The sequence below is a fragment of the Patiria miniata genome, unplaced genomic scaffold (genome assembly GCF_015706575.1).
Source record: "Patiria miniata isolate m_02_andy unplaced genomic scaffold, ASM1570657v1 HiC_scaffold_17, whole genome shotgun sequence".
NCBI lineage: Eukaryota > Metazoa > Echinodermata > Asteroidea > Valvatida > Asterinidae > Patiria > Patiria miniata.
In genome coordinates this window covers 2,432,746-2,458,314 of record NW_024037055.1, presented here as the reverse complement: position 1 = coordinate 2,458,314, position 25,569 = coordinate 2,432,746, and the positions used below count along the sequence as shown (strand labels likewise).

The 25,569-nt window shown below is 40.1% G+C and overlaps 1 protein-coding gene across 1 annotated transcript in view; it reads right to left on the bottom strand.

Moving 5' to 3' along the window:
• Positions 1-1,063: 1,063 nt before the first annotated feature.
• The window catches only part of LOC119723421 (glypican-6-like), a 63,984-nt gene continuing 39,478 nt past the window's right edge, over positions 1,064-25,569 (bottom strand). The window contains exons 4-8 of the mRNA XM_038194041.1: positions 19,020-19,185; positions 16,238-16,368; positions 6,757-7,253; positions 6,386-6,558; positions 1,064-6,025 (exon numbers count right to left, since the gene is read on the bottom strand). Of these exons, the coding sequence (XP_038049969.1) occupies positions 5,772-6,025; positions 6,386-6,558; positions 6,757-7,253; positions 16,238-16,368; positions 19,020-19,185 (1,221 nt within the window). The 3' untranslated portion in view covers positions 1,064-5,771. The remainder of the gene's footprint in view (positions 6,026-6,385; positions 6,559-6,756; positions 7,254-16,237; positions 16,369-19,019; positions 19,186-25,569) is intronic.

Below are 25,569 nucleotides of genomic sequence, written 5' to 3'. Positions count from 1 at the left end.
CTAAGAACTTTCAACTCAACTGTCAAGTCAAAATTATTTGTCAAGATTACTTGTCACAAAAACGAACAAGTTTGGGCCTTAAGGCTTAACCGGCATTTTCATGAAAATTACAAAATATGTTATTTTAAGTTAACACTTATTAGAGAAGGAAATGTCCGATAGGCTGTTCTTGAGCCAAGTTCTCTGTTTTAGCAGCGGTTTCTGTTCATGCTAACGAAGGAGAAAATAAAACGGTTTCATCAACTTCCAGTGCTGAAACGTACTAAAACCACCCACCATTACGAGGCGAATTGCAACGTGACAAACTTAATTTCCAAATGTGAATAGTCTGAAATTTAATACCTGTACTCACATGGTCTTTGACGCTCCAAATAAAAGCGTACCGACTCCTCAACTTCAACAGACATTGACAATGTCTCAGTCCGACAGAGAAGTTGTTCAAGGCCTTTCTTTCGGCATCCCGTTGTCTCAAACAGTTTTAGTTTAATGGCTGTCACTTTCTGCACAACCTTTCGAGTACAAAGTAAAGTCGTATCATACGAGCGCGTTTCTTGTTATTCTCTCACCTGCCGCTTGTTATGATTAGCCAATGAAAATCGCGTATACTATATTTTGAGTCGGTTTCTAAGCAAGTACCCCCATTTTTGTAGAAAACGTTATAATTCCTAATATGTCGATATTCACAAGTCACTTTTCAAACAGTGCCAATTATGGAAGATAGGAGTGCAAGAATTATGCAACAATGACGTGAAAATTAAGTGAAATTCCTCCGAATTTATAAATGAGCTGTTGGGAACAAGAATAAGAAACCGTTTGCCAACTCTAAAAAAAACAGACGACTACTTCGCGCACCGACAAAAAACATTCGACCAATGAAAAGGTGGCCTAGCGATCACGTGAGTAATTTTTGATGAATATGCATTATTTATCATGTTGCACTTCAGAAACAGTAAGGAGTTAGCGGCGTGCAAAAATCTCATATAAAACTAATATTCAAAATCCCACCCTAAACCAACAGTGCATAATTCTGACACGATGCACATCAAAGACAAACATTCAGATATCCTTTAAATATAGCCTTTATTAACAGCAAGAGTCAGGGAGCCAGACAAGATGGCGGGAGGCTTAACAATAGAAATACTTTACAGAACATAACATCGGAGCAGTTATATTTACAAAAGATGTTTAGTCTTCAGATCTGAAATGGGTCTCTTCAGGACTAACAAAATGTGAAACCTTTACGTAAAATGATTCTGTTTCGCCTATATCGGTTCTGTATTGTTTTCCAACTTTACTAACTTAACTATTTCATGTTTGTCAAGTGTAACTTGACTCGGAGGCCTGCTTTTTGTTTTTAAATTTGACTTAGAAACAGAATATCTCACTCATTTTTTTTAAAGACTTCAGCAGATCAAACTAAACTTTAAGAACCAAACTTTGATACAAAGCACTTCCTACAATGTTCCTTGTGTTCTCAAATGTTATATCTTCGAAACATAAAGGCATTAGTCTACCATTGCTCATTAGCGATCTTCTTTATGGCGATCGGGTACATAAATGTCAAAGATCAATCTAGGATTATCTGAATTAAAATTATATTCATTTTGCTTGTTTTCTATTTAGTGGCAGCTAGGCAGACAGTGCAACAAATTATTCATACAAAAATAGTGATACAGATTATTAAAGATGAAATTAACTTAGAATCATTGTACATAATGCTAAAGGTAATTTGGCTGCATTGTGGCTATTATGAAATTAAATTACTTTTTGGAGATTTGTTTTACTGTTCATTTAAGTTTCATTTAAAAGCCGATTCAAATTAACCTAACAAATGATAATCTATATCATATCCTTAGGAAACAGTCCAATGGGAATATTTTCATTTAAATGGTTTCGCAAAAAAGTTGTGACTGGCTGTCCTTCATCTCCCACAAAAATTGTACAACAAATGTCACTAGAGGGCGCTCAACATTTTGACCACCATGTTCTGCATACAGAGAATTGCAAAAGTTGAGAACCAAGGTATCAGAAGGTCCACTTGCAAAGCAGAATACAATTATCAACAATTCTTGGTTACTCATTATTATGCATATGCACTGATTGATTCAAATATAATACCGTAATTTCCAAACTGGTTTAGTTATGTATTTGCAACTCTCTTTATACAGAAGCTCACAAGTGTTGCCCCTTACAAAAACACCAGTAACTGTTTATATAATGTCAATGGCATTGTCAATAAGGTTAAAAGTGCATGTGCAAAAGGCAACCTTGTTTTTTTGCTATAGCGCCCTCGCTCGACATTCATCTGCCAAGTAACAGCACCCTGATAAAATGTGACCACACTTTTTGACAAAAAGCTGAATTACAATCAGTAAAATCTGTACATTTCACAATTAATGACAACATCCGATGTACCACGACCAATGCACAATCACAAAGCTCAGATCATACAACTTGACCATCCAAAAAATAATATCCGATCACGTGAAATTAACAGTGCAGATTTCCACTTTAACGAATGTTTACAACTGCGGAGTATTTAACCACATTCCTTCACGATAATTTTAGCATTTTTTTTTCCAAACCAAATGCACTTTTCATTTTTACCCCTGACACTCACTGAAAATACAATTGGAAACAGCAATCATTTTCTATTGTGAAAAAAAGTCACAAGTGATCACATTTTTTTCTTAGACTGTGAGAGTTTTCTTCACACACATATATCAAAAAACAACTTTTCACAAAATGCGTAATTTCCGGCAAATATTTCCTCAAATGCCTTCTCAAAATATTGAATCGAAGTAACTCTGCATGCTAATAAACAAAAACACAAAACCTTCAAACTTTTTCCAGACCCTTCTACCCTGTGAATGATATATACTGGCAGGTTTTTAATTTTCCCATTGCCTGGGGATTTTTGAGGTATTCTTTTTGGTTTCACTTCTTTTGTTCTCTTTTAACTCATTCACAAAAGTAAAGGCTCTATATTTTTTCTGTTTGATACAACCCCCCCCCCCCCCCAAAAAAAACATCATCAGATACGCATACTTCCAAACTTTGAATAAGTTACACAAAACTAATCTTTCTACAGCAGCTAGCTCAATACAAAAAAATCTTACTTTTACACATTTTTTTTTAGTTTAAAGTTTTTTAAGTAGTAAATAGTTACAAGTCATCATGTTTTTTGTTTAAAATACAGAGATTGATCTCTTCATTATTAGCAACACTCACTCTAACTCACGCTGTCTCACCACATCGCTCTCCTTTTATCCTCATTATTCAACATCTTTAGCGCTGTACATATTCACATTTTTTTTAAACCACATCTTATGGTCCATCTTTTCTCGTCTTCTTGTTTTAGCTATTATCAGTTTAATACAACTCGATGAAATACTCTGCATAACAACCCAGCGACCGCTAAAACATGTCTGCTTAAAAGTACTTCATTTTGATAAAACGTCGACATGAGGTATTCTAACTCTACAGGTAGTGTACGTTAAAAAAAAACGCCTTAAAACGAGAACTGTCACATTTCATTCTACTTGTTTCTGTCTAGCTCAAGAGGCCAGCTTATAACTGAAAACATGGAAAGAGCTTATTAAAAACAAGTGACTTCTATAACCTGCGGTTATATTGTTTTCGTCCATACAAGTTGCATGGTTGTGTTTTTGGGGTTTTTGTTGTTGTTGTTGTTTTGGATAATCGCCTCAACTCTCTCCAAAAGTTTTGCGACCAGAAGAAATGTTCATAAACAGGAGGTTAAAACAACAATCACTAAAGTCACAGCATGTTACACGTGCACCTTTTGAGAATTCTACATGTACAATACTGAGGGAAAAACAAATTAAAACAATACAAAAGTACAAAAACAGCTACTCAAAATTTAAACCATAAACAGTGACATGATGGCATGCATAATTTGCATAGCTTTGGTTTCAAACAAGTCCATATGTAAGTGGTTTTCACTTTAAATCAATTTTTACTTATATTTCTATATAAAATAAAGTGAATTGTCTTCAACAAGAAAAATCTGTCCAATAAATAAGGGTCAAGTGAGGTAAATAATGAATTCTTACAGAAATCCATTTGGACAAACGTGGATTAAAATAAAAAATTCCTTTTTCGAATGCAAACTCCGACAAATTGGTAGTGAAGGTGTACTGCTTTGAAAAAGAAAAATCACCAGCTTCTCGACTGCCTTTACGCAAAAAAACAACAAAAAACAAACAAACAAACAAAACATTTCTTTGTACTAAAAGTGAAACAAGTATCATTTGAATATTTGGAACTGTTGTAAACAACCACTTTCTCAAAAAAAAAATCGACGAATTCCCAAAAGAAATCGGAATAATCTGTATAATCTGTATCCCTCTAAGAATGTTTTCCCCGTTTAATTTTATGGAGTTTCGACAATTCTGGTAAAACAATCTTCATTCAAACTAATGTACATCATACAATAATATACATCAAAAATGATTTTTAACTTGAAATGTACACAATATCTAATGATTCCTAAAATTAGTCCTTCTCGGAATTGTTTTTCTATGACTAGAATGTTAAATAAGCGCTCGCACTCATTAATATTTAATACTCAAGTATCTCCAGCTTTCAATTGTAGATATGCGATGAGTTTTTCGTTTCCGACACAAAAAATAGTTTGGCAACTTTGTTCCATTTTGCCTTAAGATTAAAAGCATTCATGTACAACACGCTTACACTGCTTATGTTGTTTAATGTTACATATTTTTAAAAAAACAATCGCTGTAATTAATACATAATAGGAACAAACACACATTATAAAAATGATCGTGTAAAAACAATTACATGTACATAACTTTGATTGAGATTAAAAAAAAAAAAAAAAATTGAGATTAAAAAAAATAAAAAAAACAGTTGGACTGATAACTATGGCTTGACTGATTTTAAATTCTCCTTAATCAAACATGTTACGATGAAGAGGGAGAATTAGGGAGAATTAAATAATACTCCCCCCCCCAAAAAAAAAATACAAACAAAAAAATCACATCTCATAATTTGTCCAAGAAACCCCCCTCCCCCAAAAAAAATTCTTTTAGATCTATTCATAATGATTTAAATTGGTCAACATGTCTTAAAAATGCCGAAAAGTATTACTTAAAATGCATACACATTATAAATGCAGCATTTTACTTCTTATAAAAAGCATTTTTGTTTCTTTACAAAAGGGACCCTTTTTAAGAGTATGAAATTATTTGTTTTGTACTTTTAACTAGATATTTCCTCCAGGTTAAAACATCTATTTCACATGCACTCAGTCTGTGAAGGTAAGTACTAATGTAGGTTAAGCAGCAAATATCTTACGTTTGAAACTATTTGGAGTAAATTATCACTCAAATTGAGTTTAAACCTTAAGACAACCGGATACAAAAAGTATTCAAATTCTCAGACGCATATCCTTTTGTATTGGCACATATTGAAACATGAAATGGGCGTTATGCATTAACTGACATCATCATAAAACATGACATCATGACAACAACGAGACAACTTCGGAAATAAACATTACTTCTGATACTGTTTGATGCTACACTTTTTTTTTAGTTTTTTTTTGGTAACTTTTTTCCAAGCCGACGGAGTTGCTCAAAATTGGTCTGTGAATCCTATCGTACAAAACATCATGGTATCAGCTGAACCCTGCCCAAGTTTGACTGCATTTTGAAATTCCCCCCCCCCCAAAAAAAAAAAACTAAAAAAAAACAACAACAAGCAATCGACAGATATGTACCCTGTTACTACCACAACAAACGCAAGGTAAAAATGGTGGTTGCACACACACAGAGTAGCCATCGACTTGCATAACTGACGTGTAACGACGTGGCACCGTCGCCTTGGGGTTTCCGGGTCGGTCGATATTTTGGATCTTCCACCTCCGTGAAGCCCACCTCGTTATTCCCGTTGCCTCCGATATTCCCGTTGCCTCCTCCGTTCCCGCCCTCCTCCGTGTCGCCAGAACCACTCCCACTCCCCGAGCCACTGCCGGTGCCAGCTGTTGTCATGGGGAAAAAGAAAGAAGACAAAAAAAAGGTTAGAAAAATAAAGTAACAATCTTTTAGAGTGCACAGTGAAATTAGGGAAGGAACGGTAAAGGTGTACAGTGGTCCTATGGTTAAGAAGTCCAAATCATGAGCAAGTGGGCTTGTTTGTGTTCTTGGGCAAGACACTTTACAACAATTGCCTCTTGCCACCCAGGATTGCAATGGGTGTATATGAGGAGAGAAACAGGGGGGCGAAGATTTTGAGCTGCTGCAGAAAACTCGACCCAGTTCCCCAATGAACTAGGGGAAATAACTGCGAAGCGCTTTGAGACCATCGATACAATGTGCTACATATGTATTGAGACACTTACTGTCGACCCATTCTACGTCTTCGCCATTAAACGCTCCGTTCAGCCGACTGGTGATGGTCCGCAGGGCAGTGATGTGTTTGTTGATGAGGAAGTTGGGCGGAGACGTCTCCATGGGAACCTCTGGGTTATCCACCTGATTGGCTATGCCGTTACCAACCGGAGGGTGTATGTAACTAAGAAAAGGGAAAAAAAGACAGAAAATAATTAAATTTCCCTTTTAAAAATTAACAGCAGGGCTCAATAATCTTTTAAAATTATGTAACACCTGTACCACTTACATTGTATTACATTGCTATTCTGGATACTCATGTTGGATATAATCATCATTCATGCATTGAAAGTCAAACATAACGTAGGTTGCCTCTTCTCACCTGCCCTTAGAGTGCCCATTCCAACACAAATCGTTGACGGTCACGTCAGCCGCCACATCATCACAGAACATGTAGGGCAGCAGCGTCCAGAACCCCTTGGTGTCCCGGATATTGCTGCGGACGTCCCTGACCAGTTTCTCCATGGTCGGGGTGGTGTCTGTCGCCGTGGTGCGGCTGGGACTGCCCCTGTCTTGGCCCCTGCCTCGCTGTCTTTGCCTCCGGTTGCTGGGGGCGCGTTGGCTGCTGCCACGCTGGCCAGCAGCTGTGCGTTCCTGCTCCGCGGCCTCGCGTTCATCGTCGGCAGGACGTTCACCAGCGGCTTCACGTTCCTCCTCGGGCTCTTGTTCGCCTGCAGCGGCTTCGTCGATTTGAATATCATCATCAACAGCACCTACCGGTACGGCGATATCTGCCACAGGAGCTGCAGCCTCATCGGTGTCTGCTTCTCGCTTTGTGAGGCGCGGTTTGAGGCGGGGCTTACCACAGCCAGTGAAAACCTGCAAACATAATAACAGGAGTAGTACATGTAAGTAATGCTCATACTTCGGTATCATTCACGTACTTGACGTAGTTTGCTTTTATGCAAGATCTCAATCTCAAATATGAAACACCAAATGTCTTTTGAGATTTCTCGCACACATTTTGTCATACATATGAATATTTTCTAACCAGGGTTTCAGCACCACACCCTCAAAAGGTCCTTGTGTGAAAATGAAAAAAAATAATAACAGAGTAGAGATTCAAATTTTCCAAAGGCTTGAATGTGTCGTTTCTGACCGAATTAATCTCAAAGGTTAAATGGAGCAGAAAAGTGACATGCCTAAAGCCAGAGAAAACTCTGACCGAAGTGGCAAAGGATCTCAAAGAGAATGACAGAAAACAACACAGACATATGGTGATTCAAAATAACACCTTGACAGGCGTGAGTGAGATGTGAACCCCGGCCACAATGGCAGAGAGCAAAGGTCGCTGCCCACTAACGACCTCAATCAGTTGGGGTCATTTATGTATCAATGCTAGAGGTCACGAATGATACTCGTCAACCATGACCAACCATGCACAACATCTTTGTAAAAACACACCCACACAGCGTTTCCCTTTAATAGAATCACTAGTGAATCAGAGAGATGCATTATTTATCAAGAGCTGGGTGAAGAAGCAGAATTCCTTTTTCTGTATGTAAATATTTTCGAGAGAGCATCGCTACCGCGGCGCGAGAGAGGATTCTTATTAAGGATTAATCATACTGATGGAAGGGACGAGAGGTTTTTGAGATATTACTGTCACTGGCGACGCCTTACAATGCGCTCAAGGTGTTTTGAGAAAGGTCAGCTGACTTCAATTAAGCAACGAGGGAAGAAAAACTTCAGGATACGTGAAGGAGGAGTATTGTATTCGAGGGTAGTGCCGTTATTTTTTTTTTCCAACTGATTGCCTCGAGTCTTTGTGTGCAGAGCCGAAATACAAATTCATAAAACTCACACAAAAATGCTTCAAATGTTGATAAAACTGAACAGATGTTGACAAACAGACAATGCCGGAACGCCGCAGGGAACAGTTTCACCGACCAACCCAGTTGAGGGCATGTTTGCACATGTCTGTCCTCACTTCTCTGGTGCATTCAAAATGTGGTTTTACCGGAAATGCCTCCAGTCATTCCAAGACGAATGAGATCTTAAACATCATAGCCATCATTGTCCCAATGGTTGTACATGTACATGTACATGTACATGTATGTACCGGTATATGTACATGTACATGTACAGAGGATTCAGGCTTTTACTTGCTCTATGCATGTATACTTGGGCAAGCATCCAGAATGTAAATTAACACTGTTTAATTAATGTACAGCCTCTTTACTTCAACTAGTTAGCGCCTTGGCATTGCCAATCCACAATACAGGATAACAATATTTCAAATAAGTTACACCTTCTAACAAACTCACGAGAGCATTGAAAATCGTTTATGGGATAAGGTGCCAGCAAACCAGTGGAGGATTTCAAAGGATCCAGGCAGAGGTCCTACAGCAACAAAAAGTGGATGATTTTGGGTTTTTTGAGGATTCAGGCTGCTTATGGACAAGGCTTAGGGAGTTAGGGTTAATAAATGGACCCGTCCTGCTTGCCCATGAAACAGTGTGCACTGACCAATAAGATCATGAGTTCTGGTCAGGTGACCTGGTCAGGTGACCACAGTAGTTCAAACTCGGTCACAAGCACAGCGAGAAATTTGCACAAAGCAAGTCCAGAATGGTTCATTGAACATCCATCTGCCTACTGGGTACTTGCAACTTTAAGAGACCATATTAAAAAAAAATTCTGTAAAAAAACCAAAAACCAAGATGGCTGCCACTCTTTAAACAAAGTTTTTATCCAAGGACGTTTTAGCAGCAATGTAACACTTTCTTCTATAAGCTCTGCTGATCGGTCCGCACAGATTCTTCTCCCAAACCTTTCAGGAAACCCAAACTCCCGAAATCATTTTCAATAACTCCGGTCAGGAAGAAAGAAAAAAGAAGAAGAAATTTCTTTGCAAACGTTAATCTGCGCACGGCCCTGATCTTTAATGCCAAAGATAAACAAGACACGAGTGAGAGCAGGAGTTGGGTGGTATGGGTCACTGGGAGGTCTGGGGCATCCAGCTGCGTCGCCGAAGCTAGACATGCTTTGGCAGTTTGCAATATCACCGATTTCGATAACCCGTTGATACCATTTGACAGTCTAGTGATATGCAAGGGAATATTCAGATAAAATATCACCGATATTGATAACCCGTTGATACTATTTGACAGTCTTCTGATATATGCAAGGGAATTTTCGGACAAAATATCACAAATATTGATAAGCCGTTGAAAGCATCTGAAAGCTTTGATCAAACCATATGGCAGGTTTAGGAAACATATCACTGATATTGACAACACTTACCATCCGATACCCTACTGTTAGCCAAACCAGGGAAATACCACCAATATATTAATAACCTGTTGAAACATCCATGAGCTGATTAAAACCCAAGGAATATCGGATGTCAAAATCAGACAAAGTATCGCCGGCATTGATAACCATTGACACCATCGACTATAACTAAGCCAGAAAAATAAAACTGATACATTGATAGCGGGTGATTTCATCCTATAGCCTATTGATAGCAGAGGAATAGGGTACATGTTCAGACAACATGCTGGCAACACCAACAGACTGTTTATTACATAGCTTTGCTTCTTAATGAAGACTTCACATCTAACAGTTTGAACAATGACATGTAAGCCATGGAATAAATATACATGACTATATGAAAAAGGACAATGTGGACAAAAATCAAAATGGCCTTGTACATGTAGCTTAACTGAAACTCCATATCAGCCGTATCCAACAATGTAACAGCCACCAAATTTGACTCGTTGCTTTAAGATGCCCCAGAGAGTACAATCACACTGCATCTATTGGGAAATGGCTACATGCGATATAACAGCAACATGCAAGGCAGCGACTGCCCGCTGTGTTGTGACTGCGGCTATCGCAGAGCAGATAAATTCCTTTATGCCGGAGTTACCACTCTTTGTCACAACGGTGCAGCGACGCCAGAGAGAAAGAAAAAATCACCGCGCATTAACAGCGTGACTCAATGGGGGACGTTAATTGCGCTCGAGTGGGTACCAGTCATAGGCCGGCACCCGACCACCGTGGGACACCATACCTGTGAAATGCTTGTCTTCGCATGTCATATCTGCGTGATGACTGTGTGTTAATACAGCTTTCTTGTGGTGACGTGCAAGTGGGCGAAATAATAAACACTGAGCTCCCACGCATGTTCACAAAAAAACCCAAAAAAAACGAAACATAAAGTTGGGTCGATCTTCACAAATGTACTGTACTGACCACAAGCAGTCTTTCACAAGGTGTGTTAATTTTCCTAAATAAGCCAAAATCAACATTCTGTTTAAAAAAAAAAACACCAAAACTGGCTGAGCTTTCATTTTTATTGTAAGAAGTGTTTTTGCAAGAAATTTAGGTGAGAACACACAGTGAGTTTAATGTTGTCAAGTTGTCAAATGTTTAGTTTTTCCCTTCCTTTTTTTCTACTTTTTTTTCTCATCAAAGGATGAGAAGAGTTGTGAGTCATTAGTCATTCTTGAACTCCAACAGTAATCATCACACCATGATCATCTCAGTGTAAACCGCATCTTTAACGAAGTCATTAAGCTCATCATTAGCTCTATCGTGTCCATCTTTCGGCATCATTTAACATGACCTATCCAATTTCCGATTCTTCCAATCCCAATCCCGCCATCTCATCTCTGGGTACATAAATCCTGCCCAAACTCATTTCTGGCGAGCAAATCCCTTCATCCTACACACACGCTCATGTAGTGTACTTTTTTTTAAGACCACATTACGTCGGTGGTATCAACTTCAATTATAGAAGCCACTCCAGAGGAGTTAAAACAACAACAGTCTGCCAATGTTGCAGGCAGACAACCGATGAAACATGCATCTCCAAGACAACGAGAATGATATCAAAAGCTCCCCCCCCCCCTCCAACAAATCAGGGTCTAGATGTCAACGCCTGTGGTCTATCTCAAGACCATCACGTCCAATACGTGACCTCTTCTACATCCAGAAACAAAAACCTGCACAGTCCATGTTAAGAATTCACCTCGTGCCTACATCAGCACTTGTACACCTGCCCAGCAAGAGAAGAGATCGTAAAAACATCTGTGGAGATTTGGGCAGATTGCAAAGAGAGAAGAGAGACCAGGAGTGTCACGACCATGGTAACGCATCTTTGAGAGGGGGGGGGGGGAGATGGGCATAGTTTTATGACTCATCTGCTTCATTGATGGGGCGAGCGGCCCGGGTACGAATTAACACCCAAGGGTGCGGGCCAGGGGGTAACCGTTGAATTTATAATTTCTCAGTGGAGTGTGGATGATTTGGTTGGCTTTTCTGTGAATGATTGAGAATTTGGGAGCACAGTCACGCTTTCATTTGCTGCTGTCAATCGGCTTACAATATGAGCCTGTGTAATTGCTTGCAGTTTGCATAAATGTTTTGTTTATCTAATGTAACATCCCAATCAAAGAATAACGAGAAAGATTTCAATGTCATTTTTGAGAGTCATAGGGAAATGGTTTTGGATTTAAGTCAGTCGGCTAGGGGTGAGTAAACATTCGTTGTTACTAAATTAAAAGAGCAGAGAAAACCGTCTTAAAGATCTGCACAGTATAAGATTTGTAATATCTTAATCTGACAGAATAGCTGAGGTCTCCAGCCACTTTCCCTTAACTTAAACTTCTAACCTGAACTCAGATGTAAATCCCACGGTGAAAAAAATAAAGGAATGCCCAACCATGGCTCATTTTTTTTCGGGGGGGGGGGGGGGGGGGGGTGGGGGTTTCAAATACTTTATCACTTACACTGTTAAGGTTGTCGTAAATCTTTTATTATTGCCACGGTCTGCATATTTTGGCCTTTCCCTAAAGTCAAGCCAAAAAAATTACCATCAAGAGGTAACAAGCCATATCTAAACATTTTGGTGAGGCTAGAGAGAAGGAAACTGATACTTAGCGTCTGGAATAAATCTTTCAGCTTACAACCAAGATAAGGCTGCACACCAACACCATCAACTGGTCAGACTCTAAATTCAATTGATTAATTGTCCCTAACCCAGTTGGAGGAAATTCTAACCTAATTCCATCCTCAAGTGGTCAGCCCAAACAATGTCCAACAACCCCCCCCCCACCCCCACCCCCCCCCCTTTCCCCAATCCACCAAATAATCAGCACCTCCGAAAACCCCCAAAATGTTTACAGAACAGACATTCCAATTTCTACACCAACGCCCCCTGCTTTGCAAGTACACAGACAACAGACACATGACGCAGTGAAAAATCTCATCATGTCTGCCAGTGTGGTTTGTCCATCCCCTCTGGGGATTCAACAGCACATTCTTGACCTACAAGTGACCTAACTGGGTCGTCGCCGGGGCGGTGACCTGAGGTCATTCTTCTTGCGGTCCAATGTTAATTTGTCAAATTAGGTGGGCTTATTTGTGTGTGCCCTGTGGTGACTAGGCTCCACCGATATTCTACCTCCATGTCCTTCAAATTCATAGAAGTTGACTTTTTTGGGAAGGAAAGGCCAATTTGGATAACTAATGTGACTGGATATTGTTTAATTGCCCACCTCTTGCTCCAGTTTTCTATTTTCTAAACCTTATCGGTTTGATCCATAATTGTTGTAATGCTTCCCAAAGCTGTATGCATTAAGGCCGACGTCTTGAAGAAAGGGAATAACGAAAATTTGGTGAAAGGGAATATTGTAAATTCGATGTTCACATCAAGTTTCATGTAAATGTGATTTACTTTACATGTAATTTAGAATTTTAAAAAATTGGTTGGACAAGGAAGGAAAACATTGAGCCAAAAGAAAGTTGCCAACAAGAGCATTGAGATTCAAATATGAGATTCACCCAGTCAGATAATGTAATAATGGCTTTTCTGAAACAGATCTGTTTTTTTGGTACAATCAAAGTGAAACATGCTGAATTGAAATACAAGAAATTTAATTTCGTATTTGTTTCATCCATGATTGCGTTGTTGTTCCTGCTGATATGAAACGCCGGGGACATGCAGAACGAGGCTAAATTGGAACAAACAGATATTGAGTGCTCCAAACGTCGACGTTCTATTATCAGTAGTGCTCAAGTTACGGTTTCTTCATCCCCAATTTCTCAAAAAATCCTGTACCGAAATGAAAAATATTTTCTGCCTTCTGTAGCTCGGCCAATGAAAAAATATCAAATGGCAGAAAAAAGGGGGAAAAGACGGGAAAACAATGTTTGTTAGCTACACATCCTGGGGCACATGAGACTGATGTCCAAAAAAAAAAAAATTACCAATTTTCTTTCTCTTTTTTTTGTTGGAAAAGCCTTTGTGATTTTTTTTTCCTTTTTCTTTTTCTGATTTCAAAAGAAAAACCCACAATTTTCTTTTTCTTAATTTGGTAGAAAAGCCTTTGTTTTGTTGTGATTCCCCCCCCCCTCTTTTTTCGTCTACTCTCTCTTTTCTGTGGGTTACATGGATTTCGCCTTGTGCCCTTGCCAACAATTACTCAAGTGAAGTATGCAGCGCTGGCCAGTTTTTCTCACACCTAGCGAGCATTCCGCACATTCCTGGCAGGTAAAATACACACCAAAAGAGAGCCCTAGCCTACCCTGCCTATACCCCGAATGTGTCAAAATCAACACGCAAGCCGGCCATTTATTAAAGAGCTGGATCATGTGCCCGCTGTGTAATTATACATGCAGTATGAGTATGACTGGTGCAGTGGGTATTGGAGAAAAGGAGAAGGGAAAAAGGTTGACAGCTTTTTATATGTGTTTCACTTTCAGACGAGCGTGCAAGTTGTGTAATTCTGCTGAGATAGAGTCTCCTTTGTCCTTGTACTTATGAGATATTTTCTTTGATAATAATTCTCCTCAAAAGTCATCATTTACTTAGGGGATTGTGATGGGCAAAGAAAGTTCTTGCCAAACAGTTGGACATTTGCACATGTGCATATGCATCAACTGATATATCTTTTTTTATTGAGAACAGATTTTCTTTTGAATTTTTGATAGTCACCAAACCATTTTAATGGCAAAATCTTACAAACTGAGAACGGCCATTCCACAAGAAATCACACTTTAAAGATTTCTTCATCAGGCCCAATTTCCAGCATAAACGTACATGTTCAGTCATGTTCCCTGCAGCACCCTTACTAATCTCGAAAAATTAAACCTCCCTGAAAGGGTTCGCCATTCAAAGTGCTCCTCAAAAATTCACGGCACGAATTCAGCACTCTGGACATTCCTTCAGTGGAGTCCTAGCCTATTGTAACCAGGCACCAGATCTTGAAACAGAACACCAGATACGCCTCACCATGCGGGAACCCAATGAAACCAGAACTGGATGAATCATCGTTTTTAATAGCCGTCAAATCTCCTAATAAATTGGGCCCACTCAAGACTGACACGCTATTGTAAAGTGTCACAAACGGTGTGACAAACAGTGGTACGCATGGACACAGTTACCGGATAATTACAATTTGGGACTCGGGAAGATCCACAATATAACAAGCCTTGTTGGCCTTCATGAACAGACGTTTGCTGATTTACATGAACATGAAATATAAGTTGCCGTTGTATTGCACTTGAATTTCAGCTTATGTTTTCAACAAGAAAATAGTACAATATAAGGCCTTTACAAAAAAAAAACTTCAAACACATGTAATAAAAATATGATTACAATGTACAACTCTTCATGTTCATCCCAATTTTCCTCTTTGTTGTGTACAAGAGGAAAGGGTATTGTTAAAAACGATGTGGAACACACAAATTGTCAGTGGCAAGTGTTTCCAACAATTTCTACTTAAATATCTAACCCCAACTTAAGCCCGGCTATTTTAGCAAACGCCTCCTCTGTATCTGTCTGTAGCAATTTTTCATGACACGTTTCCCTTTTTTGTCCTGTTTCGGCAACAGCTTTTAACAATCACTTATTTTCTCACCCCCCTCAACTCTTATCGCGCTCCCAGCTGTTCAAATCTCCCCGGTATATGGGGGGCTTGTGGGCCAATGTTGCCTTTGCTTGTACTCAAAATAACCCGGGGCCAGTTGGGCCTGGGCTTAGGGTACACCAAGGACTGCCAGACAAAACACTGAAAAGGGCTGAGAGAATCCAGCCCGAGATGCTGGCTGGTGTGAGGCTCTGAAAGGGGGGGGGGGGGGACAAGAGCTTGAGCAACAAGGAACTCATGTCTCTGCCTTGGGGTCAGAGGTGAGGGTTCCATTTCACAGGAATTTGGAGGACATGTCTGGATGCTTGCGAGGAGCTTTGGAAGGGCAAAACCGGGGCATGGAGCAGGAAGGTTCGGGAGGGATTAGTTTGGGAGACTATCACAACAATGGATGGGTTTTTGGAGAATTTTGGGGTCAGGTTAGCGAAGGGGGAGGTTTGTGGGCTAATGGATGGGACGGGATGGAAGTTGGGATGTCATCATATATCATACTTTTGACTGATACATATGATACTGTATCGAAAATATGAATTAAAGGGGTATTCAGTATATGATGTAAATTAACTTTAAAGTTAATTTCTTGTGAATGGCTTAGGAGAAAATTTAGAATGTGGGGATCAAGAGGTAATACAGGATTTGGAAGTAACAATTAAAGAGGAAATTCCACGCTTTACGAGACTTTCTGAGTTTTACAATTTTTGATGGCGTACATGTGAAGCGAAAAACAGGGAAATCAGCTGATCCGAGGAAAAGTTGCAAGCCTGGGTTTCTTCATGAGTGATTTTTTTGGGGGGGGGGATTCTGCTGCAGGATGAAGGTTCCACGAAATAGAGGTATGCTTTGGTGACGTTGATGACGATTTGAGTTTAAAATTTTGAGTGGAACACATGAGGAATAGTGTTAAATATACATTTTTTGACAAACCTTGTTTGTGACTGTAATAGCGTTTTCCTGCATGTTCATGATGGCCTCCGAGATCCGAATGTCAATGGGTTCCATGACAACCTCAATGTTCACCGGTCCCTCTAGACGGTCTACCAGTGACAACATGGCATCTGCAAATAGGGAAAAAAATTAAAAGACCCGAAAATCTTTAAAAGTGATCAAATGTTTTTGTATTGTAACAGGGCAAATAAACCTGAAACAGACACAATATAAACTTGAAACTGCAATTTGGTATCTGCAAAAGAAAAAAATCAAAGTGCCAAAAAAAATATTACAGTGATGAAATGTTTTCAAACAAACCTGAATCTGACACCAAACAAACTTGAAACTGAAACAATTTGCATTGAAAGATCCATGGCTCATTTTGTAAATAAACTGCATTATCTACATTTTTCAGTTTTAAGTACATTCTCCTTGCTTTCTCTTTTCCAATTTTAATTCCATACATTACAACAACAGCAAATTATTCCTGACAAGGCTAGTTATAGTTTATAGACCTTCAAATTAATAACCCACCGCTCAATGTCAAATTAACTACAAATGACAAATCAAAACATTGACTGGCGGCAAGTCTAGCTCCGACCTCTTTTTTTTTTTCTTCTTCCAAACCTCACTTGACCCTACACACAAGTACACAGATTGAGAAATATAAGACTGGGGTGAAAGGTCGTATCAATAAATTGTCAAGGTAACTGCTTGGGGGCGTCTTGGATCCAAAGTAAATTGTTCCCTGTCAAATGGTAATTAGATTGGGCCGAGTACAATGCGTCCAAGGCAATGGGGCCAAGTTTGGCACTGGTACTGGTAGAACTATGCCTGTAGACCACACAGTGCTGAGTGCTCAGATATGGATATCAATTATACGCCAGTTCTAAAAAATTGGTCTGGAAATGTTCAATTCACACTACTGTTCAAGTCTAACTCCTGCGCTTCACCAAGTTTTAAATATTAAAATGCTGTTATAAAAAAGAGCATTAAAATTAAATCAAACATTTGATTATGACAAACATTCTCCAGACTTAGATCTGAATTTTCCATGGGCTGAACATTCCACTAACCAGAAGACCACATGACTAATATCCCAAACATGTTGATCTCATGTTTGTTGTGGTGCTATGCTTAGCTAGGGCCAGTTCCACCATGTACGGTACTTCACGGGAATGTGAGGCACATTTGATGACGAGAAACTTTCACACTGGCATTTGCCCAAGTTGAAATACGTTAAGTTCAAAATTACAGCCTGAATACTAAGCCACCACATCACACATTGCCTGTGTATAAAGTTGGAACAGAATGTGAACCATTCTGCATATTGTAGTGGTACTGATTCTGTAACAAAATTGTTAACCATCCTATGAAATGTAAGCCCTTAATTGGCCGACTTACTTTCTGCTGGAGTATAAGCTAACAGCACAGCATCCATAAAACCAAACCCCTACCCCTTGCCCGCAGCCCCCCCCCCCCCAAAAAACCCTCCAATTCAGCACAGCTAGGACTACTCTACTGTGAATGTTCCTGCTGCTTTATTGATAAAGTATCGATTATTTACACCCAGCATCAGGTTAGCCCATCACACTGCCCATGCCATACCATGACCCATCTGTGCATGGCCCAACCATTCAGTCCTGATTTTCGGGGCTACTTGAGAAATGATTTAACACCGGTCTTTTGTGGACTGGAAATCCTGTCTGTCAAGCAGGAATGGCTGTTTCCGGTCTCTAACCTTCCATCTCCCCCCCCCCCCCCTTCAACTCTCTCAGGAATTCCTTCTGTTTTTCCCTCTGTTCTACAATGAGAGTGATTTATAAGCTCCCTTTTTCACAGTTCATGTCAACCCCAAATGGTTCGTAAAACCTCTAAAAAGCTCTGGCCAAAAAGTAGTCAACAAAGCTTCTGTAAAATGTTTCAGGATTGTCACTGGAAGTGTCTAGAATTTATCTGTCACTAGATACATAAACTTAATTTCCCTCATAAAACGTTTATCTGCTTTGATAAATCTGTAGGCTCAACGATAATATGTACCTTTATGAGACAAATTTTTGTTAATGAGAAGCCCCTGAGATTTTTTTGTGAAAAAAAACACCAGCAGGTTCTTTTCGACAAATTGTCACAGTTTTCATAACCTACACCAAACTGAATCAGCCTCTCCGTGAAAAACAGCAACAAATTCAGTATACACAAAGTGTCACTGTGATAAACAAAGAGATTCGCCTGAAAGTGAAAGTACAGCAGATTTTGAAACTGGCTGCGTATTAGAGAAAACTTTGGGGCACAACTTGCCAGCTTGGGTATTAGGTCACAGGTCACGGATCATAAGCTGCCGTGCACAATATTGAATTATGGCCAATAAAAACGACCAATTGGAGGATTAATATTGGGGAAGGCGGCCGGGGTCAGGGGGTCGCATTTCTTCCAATAATGTTTTGGCAAAGTTGGCGGATTTGGGGAAATTCCGAACGTGTCAGGGAACGGGGCTGCTTTGGTTGTGCTGGGGGGATCATGTTACACAATGGCCCACCCGAGAGAGCGTCACACAGGTGGCAAAACACTCACGCAAATGCCCGACCAATACAGGTGTTGTATCTTTGTCTGATAACGCCTCTATGAAGGGGTGTCGCCCTAAAAAGAGAAGTACCTGACGTATTTATAACTCAAAGCTTCAGTCAGTTTGCCTGATACATTCTATAAATGACAATCGGAGAAAATTGACCAAAAATATGATATAACGTCAGTCACTTCTCCGAACTTCCTAGCGACTCACCTATGTAATTGTTCCAGGCAGCGTCTAGCTCGGCCTGTTCGGCCAGGCACCCCTTGAGCGTATTCAGGCACAGGTTGTAGCATGGCTTGGTGCTGGGTAGGCCTCGACAGTGGGGGCAGTAGGACATGCGCATCAACGACTTCTGGCACTCTTCCGTCGGTGTTACCTAAGAAACAGAAGAAATTGAATATAGAATTAAATACTTGTGCGTGCGCCATCTTGTTATTGCTCCAGAACAATTTATAACATCTTGGAACTGTTTCAGAAACTCACAAACTCACAAGAGAGATTTGTCACATGGCGCTACAGTAAACCGTTTTCAAATTTTGCTATTTTGAAGTTTGTTTTGAGATCATTTTAAAAGTTTGAAAAAGCTCAAAACGGGTTGTAAAGACAAGAGAAGGTAATTTGAGGGGAAAGGGAAATAGGTCTTGATTCAATCATGGAGCTATAAAACACACTGAAATCTTGCACAGTTACATGTACATGTACTTTGGTTCCCACAAGAACTTACGTGTATCACTATTATGGTATCAGGCTTGAGCATCGGTCATATCTCAATGCTTCTTCAAGTTCAACCAACAGGGTTGCAAAAATGCGCAAGTGACTTAAATTTACGAATCAGTGAATTATATGCATATATAACAAATTACTTGGGCTATGGCTTGCATAAACACATGCACCTATGGAAGCAGCCACAGCCACTTACTGCCGGCTGTCTTACTGCCGGCTGTAGCCAAGTAATACAGATTTGGGCTTAAAAGATCCCAGACGGTGACGATTTAACATCTTTCAATACACACCCGCATGATCTGAAGGCCTGACATTTACCAGGGATGTTGTGGGTATGGAACTGATAGGGTTTACAGATCTCAGTGTGTGTCTGTCTGTTTGCCTGCCTGTCAGTTTATCTCAGCCCTAAACACATTAGAATCAACCATCCCTCTTTACCCCATCAGCTAGGCTTGATGACAAGACCTTTCCCCATCCCCTTCTTCATCCCGTCTCCCCAAACAGACGAGCAAAAACTCCTCCTTCCCCACCATTAGGCAATAATGTCTCAACGCCTTCACACTTTTCTGCATGAGTTAGGGGATGAAGACACCCGTGCAAGACGACTGTCTTGAGAAAAGCTTAAAGACTGCTGCCAGTCACATACCATACGCACAACACATTAAGAACATTACCAATAAGCTTCTCCAGAGGGAGTAATGTCTACAATAACAGCATGAGAATTTCTTTTCCGGAGCAGTTTTCTAAAATAACATCTGAATGTAGGGCAGTCAATTTCTGTGAAACTTTTAAGCACGAGCACACAGTGCTGTATCACAGACGTCATCATGTACTAATGACAGATGATGATAATTTATTGGCTCTGCGCAAGCAATGCTGAGGGCGCTATTTGGCATTCACAAACAAGTGTGGGATCTCATTCAAGTAGATCCCATCGTTTACACGTACTGTACAATGTAAAAATCAGACAGGTGATTGGCATCTTCTGAAATTCCAGCCCGAGTCTTGGGTAATCGCAGACGATCCCTTCCTTAAAACAGACATCACCGTCATCGCCTCTGCATCTTCCTCACAAGCTCCCAGAGTCCTCATCACCTGCTAATGGATGAGCTGTTATCAAAACAATTAGCCCATTCCCGCCTCACTGCACATCCTCTCTGTGCCGTCTACTGGCTTCTCCGCCTCCTAGATCACATCCTCCAGGGGAAGCCTGTGCGGTTGTTGTTGATTCCTCATTAGTTAGTTCCCATCCCCCAGGGGGAGGTAGCCGGGCCTGGTGTTTTACTGTGCATGTTGGTTATGATAACATCAAAGGTTTTTTTTTCTCGGGTGTGAGGCAGAGAAATACTGGGGCAAATTATGCTGAGAGACGGGAGATGGAATATTCATGGGTGACTTCTCCAAGGAATTCTTGTGGTCTCCAATGTCCAAAGGATAATATTCAAAATTTATGAGCGTGAAACTAGAGGTTTTCCCAATCAATAGTTCTTTACTTGCTAAGAAAGGCCACACAAGACTTTCAACAAGTTTCTTTTTCTTTTTTAAATGACCTACCGGTACAGGGCAAGAAAACAAAACCAGAAAATCAATTGATGCAAGGAAAAGTTTCATTCGTGTTCAATGCAGCTGAAGAATACAAGCTATTTTTGGTTGTACTTTTTTTTCTTCAGCACAGAAAACCCATTTGATCATTTAATTTTTTTTCTCTTCAAATTGTTGATCTAAATTGGAAACCCCCTAATAATGTACCGGTACGCTGGTTTAATTGCCAACTTTCGGTTGCATTTTATTTTGCAGACCGTGAAATTTTATTCATGGTACATTCTTCTTTTGCTTCTTAATTGGACATGTATTTCTCCCACAGTATTCGTCTACGTCAACCTTGCTCCTCAGTAGGTTGCACATATATTTTGAAACTCTTTAGGATTATTACACCCACAATTCAAAGGGCTTTTCTCAACAAACAGTGCAAGGGAAAGCCTTAAGGAATGTACTGCTGGACACTCCACATTGTTGGCTTTCAGTCTCAGCACACGATCCGGTGAGGAATGGCCAATTGTCCTGACCACTGACCAACTGACCGCTGGCCCAAGTGCCTCAAGTATAAGTCGCATAACCTTCCAACTCGTGCTGAACACAACACCCAATGGATATAACACAGTGAAAAGCCAACACAAACACTTCAACTCTTTTTGAAAAGGATTTTGATGCAAGTGCACAGTGCAGTGACCGGTGGATTTCTGGTCATAAGGCTTTCATAATTAACGTTAGCCAGCCCCCCCCCCCCCCAAAAAAAATGTGGTTCAAACACAGCACAGGAGCAGGAGTAATGGGGCCACACCATAGTAATGCACCATGCTGTGCCCGATGTCCACACAAACACTTCAACTTCTTCAGGTTGAATAAAATAGACGGGGCAAGAGACGTTAAAGTCGGGGTTCTGTTCTGCGTTGGGATACAGCTGAACTCAAAATTATGCATACAGTGAGACCGTATAAATAAAGAAATGTAACTATGCTTGGCAACTGATTTAGTGTGCACGTAATTCGTATAAAAGATGGTGAAATTACATGTACCATCAGGCATCTTTCAAAACAAAAATTGATGCGCCTGGACAGATTGTAGGTGCACTGTAAATTTGTGAAGGAATTAGACGTCTTGCTACAGCTCTTATGTGACTGTACTATGGATGTACATGTCAAGAAGCTTGCGTGTTTGCTCATGTACGTGTACGTACATGTAATTTCACTCTGAATAGTTACATGCAGTATCCAATTGGACAGGTAAAATTACCAATCTAGCAAATGATTTGTCTGTTTACGCGGCAAAGCCCACAAAAATCAGCCCGAGATTGAGATTAAATTCCTGTGTGGGGCCTCATTCCCTTCAAGTCGCATCCACCTTCCTGAGTAAAATATTCCTCCACCGGGCGGACAAGAATAGGCTACTGGCAGCCGAAGAGGTCAACAAGGGGTCATTGCCATGGCGACCGGCTCTTTCGGCATCTTTCCCTGGCGGCATCACTGCGTTTGATGTCTAGCATCTGTTTAGGTTTGGTCCGAAAAGCATCTCTGAGTGCCAGCAAGTCTAGGCCGGGCACGTCTTAACATTATAATGTAAGATCACTCCAAGACTCTGGACAGAACATGCTGAAGACTCAGACACTAGATGAAGTGAGGGTATCTAGGGCTGTGGTCGTGAATGCAAGGCAATTTGAACATTGGACTTTGAATGTCATGGTGTAGCAAAAATGATAAATGACGTTGTTGAGAATTTCAATAAGGGATGGTTTCCAGCCTGGAGTGAGTCAATGAAAATACTTCAGTTATTTTCAGAAATGTCTTCAATATTTTGGAGCACTGACGTTTGACCAGTAACATTCAGGCTTTAATAAATGTTACTGAAGGAAAAATAGATTATGTTTATTGGTCATTACTGTTTTAATGTACTGTGTCAATGTACGGTATCTGTACGTTCTGCTGATGTACCATTAAACATGTACCTTTTTGTGTACACCTACAGTACACGAGCATGCATTGATTTCATTTACAGATTTCATGCGCACAGAATTCTCGCACTCCCTGAAAATATCTCCCCTCAAGGTCTTGGCAGGGGCAGGTTATAGGGAGTCACGCCGGCAGTTGTAATAACACATTCAGAAATGTGGGAAAACTTCCATTATGTTTACGTTACTCAAATATTGCCGCAATCTTGAACCCTGGCAGTGTAAACATTCAGCCTTGGTGATTACACGGTGCGTGATAGATAAATGTTCCCCTGACATTAACCGCAGGCTAATAAATTGCTTTCTCACATACACAGTTACAAAAAAAAATTGTGTTTAATATTTTTTTAATGTTTCATTTTTGCAAATATTATCAGTGCAGAACGGAAAATAGTGAGGGTGGTGTTATGGTGTGTCAGCGAAAAGATGTAAGTTTGCATAAAACCAACTCATAACACTTTGCAAACAATTCCACTAAGTGAAATGAATGGATTTTAAAAGAAATTTTTGAAACACAGCGACTACATGTACCTAGTACATGTACATCTGAATATTATGCAAATTTTCCGCAATGTCTGTTGAATACCTTGGTTTTTTTTAAGGTGTCCTGAATCCATGTTAAATTTTACTCTTAACACAATATGCAATTGATGCACAGTTATTAAGATTTAAAAGAAGGTATTCGTCAGAATTTACCGGTACTGCCATTTAAAAATATTTCTGAAATCAAAGTCAACTCGTCCAAATAACCAAACAAAAATGTTCGTGTTATTTGCACCAACATACATAGTACTGTATGTACATGTAATATTACCTCAAAAAGGTCCAATGAACAGAAAGCTTAAATGCATGTGCCCCAAAGTACACATAATACTGTAGGTGTCTATGTGGGAGTGGTACAAGTAATTAAAAACTATTGATATTGTACACAATTACTCATTTATAAACCTCGCTGTCATTATTCACTATCCCATCATGCATCTGTTCGCACCCACCGACGGGGGTTTTACGCGGGGCAGGTCACGTCTATTGATCCCCTGGGCGGGCTGGCCTGCCGACGTGCGTGTGCGCGTGTGTGTAAAGCTAGACGCTACAAAGAGCCTGATCAATACGCACAAGTGTTGCATTGCCTTTACAAGTATCGTGATATTCCCAGGCAAGGAACGTGTCGATCTTTCGGATTTTTTTTTTCCTCCAAGTTGGTTGGGGAGCAGTTTAAGGAAGAGGGAGGAACCGCTGTCTCCAGTAATGCATCACTAGCCTGAGACACTAATAAACAACAGCTGGACTCTCAAAGCCCGGAGTTTCCTCTGTGACATGACAGTTTCATTTTTTGTCGGTATATTACATGTGGAAATGAAATCAGTGCAATGATATTTTGATTTTGGAAGACTCAAGATTTTTTTATCCAGAAATTTTGGAATGGGGTGAGAATATTCAACAAGGTGTTTTTTGAAGGGATTTTTGCAAGGAAATAAAAAAATGCCAAATTTTATAAATGAAATGAAGACATACCGTTACATGTAACATGGAAATCTCAATATTTTACAAGATTCTTCTTTAAATTCTCTCAATATGTTCTGATTGCCTAATATATCCCCATACATGTACACATGTACATGTATGTAGAACTATCGGTATATATGTACTTGTAGCAATCTTGTGCAATGTACATGTACCGGTACTTATACTTTGCTGCCAGTGAGAGTTAGACATACGGTAGCCACTGTATTATCACCAAACTCTTCAAGAATACATACGGATGCCCGTTTAAAAAAAGAAAATTAAACTTCAGATAAACATTGATGATGTGAAGCAAAGAAACCTACATACTGAGTTTCAAGCCACTGGCTGCTGCTGAAACAGTGAACAAATGTACCGTAGATGGAGAGTCAAATGACTGTGACCTTTCCTTCCAATCAGCTCAGGAGTACACATCACTCCCACCACATCTCAATCAAGCAATCATCGATGAGGTCGGCCCGGGCATTCCTCCACGGACTCCCCTCTCCCGTCTCCCCTCCACCCCCCCCCCCCCTTCAAGTCAAGAAACAATTCTTGACAGGGCGTGTCAGATGCCCACTTTTTTTGTTGGCGACGGAATCAATCGGCGGGGCAGTGGGAAAAAGAGGTGATTTAAGGGTTGTCTCCCTCCGTTCTAAATCACTCAGCGTTGCAAGCCAACGGTGGTACGTGACTCTGAGACGAGTCCGATCCATTTGGGTTGAAGTGTCCGGCGCAATCGTTCAAATACACAGGTCCTCAAGATTAACAGCCTGGAGGGTCAATGCTTCAGAACTATCCCCATCATTTGTTTCAGATTTCTCTATTTTTTGTTGATTTTTACACAGTTCCATCACCTTTCCTTGTGAAAAGCTATTGACTTTCCTGAGAATTACTACAGGTTTCGATATTATTTCAGCTACTTGACAATTAAATGTTTTGGATTTTTAACACCTGTAATTTCGGCGAAGAATCTCCTGCAGTTCTGTAACATTTCATCACTCTCTACCACTTGAATTTTATTTAGAT